The sequence below is a fragment of the Podarcis erhardii genome (genome assembly GCF_964252035.2).
Source record: "Podarcis erhardii genome assembly, chromosome: 2".
Classification (NCBI taxonomy): Eukaryota; Metazoa; Chordata; class Lepidosauria; order Squamata; family Lacertidae; genus Podarcis; species Podarcis erhardii.
This window is the reverse complement of record NC_138498.1, coordinates 120,752,730-120,760,561: the sequence shown is the minus strand read 5'-3', so window position 1 is coordinate 120,760,561 and position 7,832 is coordinate 120,752,730. Positions and strand designations below refer to the sequence as shown.

General features: G+C 45.9%; 3 protein-coding genes across 5 annotated transcripts in view; 2 read left to right on the top strand and 1 right to left on the bottom strand.

Moving 5' to 3' along the window:
* LOC309336711 (uncharacterized protein) overlaps positions 1-7,832 on the bottom strand; it is a 70,784-nt gene that overhangs the window by 35,354 nt on the left and 27,598 nt on the right. The gene's annotated exons all lie outside the window — the stretch shown is intronic.
* The window catches only part of LOC309336627 (uncharacterized protein), a 64,087-nt gene that overhangs the window by 30,963 nt on the left and 25,292 nt on the right, over positions 1-7,832 (top strand). The gene's annotated exons all lie outside the window — the stretch shown is intronic.
* Positions 3,033-7,387, top strand: LOC309337173 (uncharacterized protein). Of its 2 annotated transcripts, XM_081853902.1 has the most exons (3): positions 3,033-3,137; positions 5,881-6,007; positions 6,356-7,384. In XM_081853902.1, the coding sequence occupies exons 2-3, from the start codon at positions 5,977-5,979 to the stop codon at positions 7,141-7,143; spliced, it is 819 nt and encodes a 272-aa protein (XP_081710028.1). In that variant the 5' UTR covers positions 3,033-3,137; positions 5,881-5,976; the 3' UTR covers positions 7,144-7,384. The 2 variants fall into 2 exon arrangements, with proteins under 2 accessions (XP_081710028.1, XP_081710029.1); XM_081853903.1 differs by lacking the exon at positions 3,033-3,137 and having other exon boundaries at positions 5,896-5,997; positions 6,356-7,387.

Below are 7,832 nucleotides of genomic sequence, written 5' to 3'. Positions count from 1 at the left end.
TCATCATAACGGGAATATAGAAAAGAAATTTATTGGACAATACCAAAATGAATTAAATATATATAGTATGACCATTGCTGAACAGTATTTGTAAATGAATATAGATAGAGAACAAGAATTGTACATATAGAAAGCTTTATTTGTTTACAGACATTTCATGGACAAAAAGTGAAGAACTATATACAAAATGGATAAAGGCAATGCGAAAAGTCAAAGACAACACAAAAAAGAAGGAAGGAGGGAAGTCAGCTCTTGAGAGCAAGAACAAATGTAAAATGTAATGTAATATGTGTATTTATAGTATATAATTTTAAAAAAACCCAATAAAGATCATCATATAAAAAAAAACAAAAACACACACAACAACCTAGTGATGTAGGCCGGGCCCAGGCTCAATCCATGGGAATTTGAACCCTGATCCCCTTGGTTTCTTCACCCTGGTTCCAAGGCGCTGCAGGGCTCTATTCTATTTGCAGCCAATTATATTCCCACTCCTTCAACGTGCCATGCAACCCCCTGCAATGCAGGAATCTTTTTTGCCCATGGTGAGTCTCGAACTCACAACCCTGAGATGAAGAGTCTACTGGCAGCGCTGTCTGGGGGCGCGGGCGTTTAAAGTGGGCCCCCAAAGTTGATGGGCATTGCCATTCAAATGGTGTGTGTGTGCTGTGTCATGTGATCAATTATGTGGGGTGGGGCTTGCCTGCCCCCCCTGGGTTTATCCATGTTGGGTTGTCCCCCCTGGGTGGCAAAATGTTTTGACCAGGTGAGCTTTGTTGCCTTGTTGGGATTACCAGACACCGGTGAAGACCAGGTCAAGAGCCTTGCTTTCTTTTCTTTTTTTTATAGATATTTATTAGATTTTTCCAAATTAATGCAAAAAACAAACAAAAAACAAAAATACACAAAGCATAACAAAAGTACAAAAAAACCACACAAAAACTTATTTCCATTAACTTATTTCCCAGACCTCCCCCCCCCTGTATTCCAGTTCAAATTCTTAACTCAGCAAATCCTTTTTGTAACTTGTTATAACTTATTTTAGCTTATTACTCAACCTTTACATTACAGCTGGTAACCACTTAATTTCTGTCCAACATCAATCTAACATTCATTAATTTTACAATATTTCTGCAAATAGTCTTTAAATTTCTTCCAATCTTCTTCCGCCGACTCTTTTCCCTGGTCTCGGATTCTGCTGGTCATTTCTGCCAGTCCCATATAGTCGATCATCTTCATCTGCCATTCTTCCAGAGTGGGTAGATCTTGTGTCTTCCAATATTTTGCAATCAGTATTCTTGCTGCTGTTGTCGCATACATAAAAAAAGTTCTGTCCTTCTTTGGCACCAATTGGCCAACCATGCCCAGGAGAAAGGCCTCTGGTTTCTTCAAGAAGGTATATTTAAATACCTTTTTCATTTCATTATAAATCATTTCCCAGAAAGCCTTAATCCTTGGGCACGTCCACCAAAGGTGAAAGAATGTACCTTCCGTCTCTTTACATTTCCAACATTTATTATCGGGCAAATGGTAAATCTTTGCAAGCTTAACTGGGGTCATGTACCACCTGTAAATCATTTTCATAATATTCTCTCTTAGGGCATTACATGCCGTAAATTTCAAACCGGTGGTCCATAACTGTTCCCAGTCAGCAAACATAATATTATGTCCAATATCCTGTGCCCATTTAATCATAGCAGACTTCACCGTTTCATCCTGCGTGTTCCATTTCAGCAGCAAGTTATACATCTTTGACAAAATCTTAGTTTTAGGTTCTAACAATTCTGTTTCTAGTTTCGATTTTTCCACCTGGAATCCAATTTTCTTAAGAGCCTTGCTTTCTTCAAAGCAAGTTTAAAGCTCACGGCTTTTTCCAGGAAACCCTGGGAACTGTAGTTCATGAAGGGTGGTGGGAACTGTAGCTCGGTGATGGGGAAACTACAGTTCCCAGGATTCTCTGAAAGAAGCCACCTGGTTGAAACACACCAGTACAGTGGTACCTCGGGTTACATACACTTCAGGTTACAGACTCCGCTAACCCAGAAATAGTGCTTCAGGTTAAGAACTTTGCTTCAGGATGAGAACAGAATTTGTGCTCCAGCAGCAGGAGGAGGCCCCATTAGCTAAAGTGGTGCTTCAGGTTAAGAACAGTTTCAGGTTAAGAACGGACCTCTGGAACAAATTAAGGTACCACTGTAGCAGAAAATATAACCCGGTCTTGTGCAAGACCTCCCTATTATTTGTGCAACCTATTTTAAAAACAGTATTATTATTAATTGTTAAATTTGTATTCCGCCCTTCATCCGTAGCTCTCAGGCTGGTTCACAAAATAAAATTACAATATGAGAAATGCAAAGTGCATCATAAAAGTAAGAAGAAAACAAACCAGTAATCTCCCTCTCACAAACCTCAGAGCCTGGATCGCTCTGTGGGTTGGAGCGGTGCTGACAATGCCAAGGTTGCAGGTTTGATCACAGCTGCATTGCAAGGGGTTGGACTAGATGATCCTTAGGACGCCTTCCAGCTCCAAAATTCTGTGATTCTATAGGAAACATTCAAAAGAGTATCGGATGCCAAATCAGACAAAGGATGATAAATCAGCCCAAATTTACCTGTATGCAACAATGACAGACAGGGACACCTTGGAAGCAACCAGGGGGAGATTGCCATATTTCAAAGTTGTTGATTATTTGGGGTGGGGCAAAGCTGTTGCAAAATCTCCCCCCCCCCAATGAAGCTTTTTAGCTATTTTGGGGGGAAATCGCCAATAAATCAACACTTCCGATAGGGGCTGCCACACGCCCGGATTTTCCCGGCCATTTGCTTGTTATAATTTTTTTGTTACTTTTTTAAAATATATATATATATTTTGTCGCTTCCCGAAAATCCCGTCCTGTCTCTGTCCGGGAAATACCGGACGCATGGCAGGCGTGGGGGGAAGGCCAGGCGAAGGCCCCTCTGACGCTCCAATGGTTAAAAGCACTGAGCTGCGGCTCCTAGAGGGGAAGGAAGCTTGTCAAGTTGTGGGGAGGGGAGGCCAGAGTGAGCCACTTGCTTTGGTCCTCCAGGAAGGGGAAGGAGGCCTGGCGACGTCCCTCGGCCGGGAGGCAGATGCTGCACAGGGCAGGACCAAAGAGGTAAAGGGTTCAGAGGCTCAGAGTTTCCTTTTGACCCAGGAGCTCAGGTTGCAAAATGGGGGTCCATCAGCTGGGTGCCCCCTTTGCACAAGGCTCTTTTGAAGCCTCCCCCCCCCCAGGATATTTGGCTGGGGGGCTGATTTGGTAGAGAAGAAGCAGCCTTGCTGGCAGACCCTCTTAAAAAACACAAAAAATTAAGGATATAAGGAAGGCGACTCCACGGTCCCAAGAATCTTGGTTTTTGCAGCTGCAAAGTGCCATAGAATTGTAGAGTGGGAAGGGATCTACAGAGGATCGTTCCAGTCCAAGCCCCTGCAATGTGGGGATAATAATAATAAAAATAATAAATTTTATTTATACCCCGCCCTCCCCGGCCAGAGCCGGGCTCAGGGCGGCTAAACACCAATAAAATCACAGTAAAAACATAATAGGGGGGAAAGAGCGGGGGCAATTTAAAATACAGGTTAAAATGCAATTTAAAATGTGGCCTCATTTTAAAGTAGCCGATAAATCAAGACTATAAGGGGAGTGAAACATAAGGGTCAGACTGAGTCCGAACCAAAGGCCAGGCGGAACAGCTCTGTCTTGCAGGTCCTGCGAAAAATGTCAAGTCCTGCAGGGCACTAGTCTCTTGTGATAGAGCGTTCCACCAGGTTGGGGCCAGTACTGAAAAGGCCCTGGCCCTAGTTGAGGCCAATCTTTTAACCAACGTGGGATTTGAACCCACAACCCTGGGATTAAGAGTCTCCTGGTCTACTGGCTTCAAAACTGCATTTTTCTCACTTGCAGGATCTTCCTTCCTAAGAGCTCCATCCAGTCCCTGTGGGGGGTGTATCATGGAATTGCAGAGTTGGATGGGACCCTGAGACTCATCTAGTCTAACCCCCTTGCAATCCAGGAATCTTAAAAACCTCCAAGGAAGGAGAGGCCACCAGCCACACAGAAAGAGGTGGAGTGGCTTTCATTCTACAGAGCCAGAGGGGGAGCTGCTTTTGGAGTTCCTGGACCTGAAGAGAGCCTGTTTGGTTCCAATTTGCCTTCAAAAGCTCTAGTCTAAAGGCAGTTGTTGTTTAGTCATTTAGTCGTGTCCAGCTCTTCGTGACCCCCCTGGACCAGAGCACGCCAGGCACTTCTGTCCTCCACTGACTCCCGCAGTTTGGTCAAACTCATGTTAGTAGCTTCGAGAACACTGTCCAACCATCTTGTCCTCTGTCGTCCCCTTCTCCTTGTGCCCTCCATCTTTCCCAACATCAGGGTCTTTTCCAGGGAGTCTTCTCTTCTCATGAGGTGGCCAAAGTCTTGGAGCCTCAGCTTCAGGATCTGTCCTTCCAGTGAGAACTCAGGGCTGATTTCCTTCAGAATGGAGAGGTTTGATCTTCTTGCAGTCCGTGGGACTCTCAAGAGTCTCCTCTAGCACCATAATTCAAAAGCGTCAATTCTTCGGCGATCAGCCTTCTTTATGGTCCACCTCTCACTTCCGCACATCACTTACTAGGAAAACCATAGCTTTAACTAGACAGACTTTGTTGGCAAGGTGATATCTCTGCTTTTTAAGATGCTGTCTAGGTTTGCCATCGCCTTTCTCCCAAGAAGCAGGCGTCTCTTAATTTCATGGCTGCTGTCACCATCTGCAGTGATCATGGAGCCCAAGAAAGTAAAATCTCTCACTGCCTCCATTTCTTCCCCTTATATTTGCCAGGAGGTGATGGGACCATTGGCCATGATCTTCATTTTTTTGATGTTGAGCTTCAGACCATATTTTGCGCTCTCCTCTTTCACCCTCATTAAAAGCTTCTTTAATTCCTCCTCACTTTCTGCCATCAATTTATTTATTTTAAATAAATTATCCCCCTCCTTCCCTCTGAGGTTGCTGCTGTTCAGAGTGGTGAAGGGTCTTCTCCAGACCCCCTCTTGAGAGTTTGGCTGGACTCCTTTGCTCTGGAGGGGTAAATAAAAGCTTATCTGGTGGATCCGACTCCTTTTGCAGACTTGTCACCTGGGAGTTATACGGGACCCCATAATTCATCTACTCCGACCCTTGCAATACAGGAATACGCAGGTGGCATACTTTACTTACAAACTAAAGTCAGGTTCGTGCATTTATCCATGCAGCAACAAATAAACACAAGCAGAAATCTTGGGATATAAAATATAGTGAAATAGCGGCCTGAGTTTGTAGTGAGCAAGGTGGGTTCACAAGATGAAAGAAAATGAACAAACTAGGAAAATTAACTTTCTTCCAGGAACATGACCTGAGTCTAGAATAAACTTCTGTGGTCTTAACCCCTTCATGCATTAACTAGCCCTATGCTTGCTAGATATAAAGGTAAAGGGACCCCTGACCATTAGGTCCAGTCACGGACGACTCTGGGGTTGCAGTGCTCATTTCGCTTTATTGGCCGAGGGAGCTGGCGTACAGCTTCCAGGTCATGTGGCCAGCATGAATAAGCCGCTGCTGGCGAACCAGAGCAGCGCACGGAAACACCGTTTACCTTCCCGCCGGAGCAGTACCTATTTATCTACTTGCACTTTGACGTGCTTTTGAACTGCTAGGTTGGCAAGAGCAGGGACCGAGCAATGGGAGCTCACCCCGTCACGGGGATTCGAACCACCGACCTTCTGATCAGCAAGTCCTAGGCTCTGTGGTTTAACCCACAGCGCCACCGGCATCCCTTGCTAGTTATATTTGACTGCAATTTCCCACAACCATTTAAAACAGAAAGCCCTTTTTTCTTTCTTTCAGTAACTGGCGACGTTGGAGGCGGCGGGTGTGCTCATCCCCAAAGAGGAGTGAGATTTCCTGGATCCAGGCCAAAGAACTCTCTACAAGGAAGTTGTGATGGAGGATTTTGGTAATGAGGTCTCTGCAGGTAAGGGCACTTTTTCCATGGCTTAGGGCTACTGAAGGGATGGATTCCTACCGCAGAGCTGCATGATATCCCCCAAAGAATGCTGGGAACTGTAGTTTGCTTCTCACAGAGCTACAGTTTCCAGCAGCTTTGAGACAACAGTGGTGTACTAGCAAGGACACCGCATCTCATTTACACCAGTGTAAAATGGGAAGGTGTTAAACTCCTTGGAGGAAAAGGTTGTATGCAAACGTAATAAATAAATGATTTCTAATTGTTCTGAATTAATTCGAGTTTCTTTGGTGCGCTGTTCCTTTTTCCCATGTTTAACTGTGGGGTTTTATTTTTTTTCCTTCCCTCTGCCCCCAGCGGGTGATTGGCAGGAGAGCGAAAGTGAGAAGGAACCCTCTATCGAAGCAATGAAGCAAAAAGCAGGACAGGAAACGTTTAAGGATCCAAAGGCATCAAAAAGGCAGAAAGGGAAGCAGTCGAAGAACGAGAAAATCAAATCCTCCCTTTCCAAGGTGGCTGAAGGTTGTGAATTCCTGATCCCAAAACAAGATCCCAAAGGCAAGCGAGGGATCCAGTGTCCCGTGTGCGCGAAGATCTTCAAATGCAGGTCGGACTACAATCGGCACCGCGTCACCCACACAGGGGAAAAACCGTATCAGTGCGTGGAGTGCGGAAAGAGCTACAGCGACAGCGGGACTCTTACTGCACATCAGAGAATCCACACGGGGGAGAAACCCTACGAGTGTGTGGAATGTGGGAAGCGCTTCAACAGGAGCGGGACCCTTAAGAGACATCAGAGAAGCCACGCCGGGGAGAAACCCTACAAATGCCTCGAGTGCGGGAAAAGCTTCGGACGCAATTCCATCCTCACGGCGCACGAAAGAACCCACACCGGCGAGAAGCCCTACAAATGCCTCGAGTGCGGGAAAAGCTTCAGTCGCAGCATCAGTCTCAACAGGCATAAAAAGAAACACGCTCAGGCAGAAGCGCCGGAATGCGTGGAGTGCGAACAGGGGCTGAGCCCGAAATGCGTGGAGTGTGGGAAGGGCCTGAGTCCGAGCCAGCTCCTTACGGCTCATCAGATAATCTACACAGGGGAGCACGGGAGCAACCATGTTAAGTTATGGAGGGTGGAACGGGCTTGAGGCGAGAGTCAGCGCCGGAGAAACTACATAAATGTTGGGGGGGGGCTGAATATTGCAGCGGAAGACTTAGCAGGACGAGGGAGATGCCCTAAAAGTGAACAGACTGTGGAAAGGGGCTCAGGAGGAATCTTACTTCACATCAGAGAACTCTCACAGGGGAGAAACTCTTTGCCAGAATGTTGTGCTGAAATGGTGTTACAGTGTTGTACAGAATATTTCAAGATTTCTTTCATTTTCATTTCTGAAATCTTTATAACGGGGTGGGGTTAGGGAGGCACTAAATACGCCACTCTTCCTTCCCTCCAGTGGGAAGGGCTTCTTAATTCTCTTGGTGCCTCACAACTCTGAGTGCGTGAATCAGATTAGCCCCCACCCCAAAAAGTGTTCTCTATCCTGCCCATGGGTCTCACTTCCCTGGGTTGCGAGTCTTGGGAATTGTCATTCCCATGGGAATGTGCCTTGGGCTGTTTATTGATCATAGAATTATAGGGTTGAAAGGGATCCACGGGTCATCTAGTCCAACCCCCGGCAATGCAAGGATCGTGCTTGCCTGTTCCCTTTCCCGCCCATCTTTGCCACATTGCTAGACAGGCGAGACAGAAATCCTGTTCTTCCAGGCCCCTTTTTTCCAGCAGAGAGAACTGAAAACAACTTACGAAGAAAGTATAAAAGCAAGAATACAAGCTAAA

Coding starts and splice junctions, on each gene's coding strand:
- LOC309337173 (XM_081853902.1), top strand. CDS start 5,977: ATGGAGGATTTTGGTAATGAGGTCTCTGCAG. Junction 6,008..6,355: donor TGGTAATGAGGTCTCTGCAG/GTAAGGGCACTT, acceptor CTCTGCCCCCAG/CGGGTGATTGGCAGGAGAGC.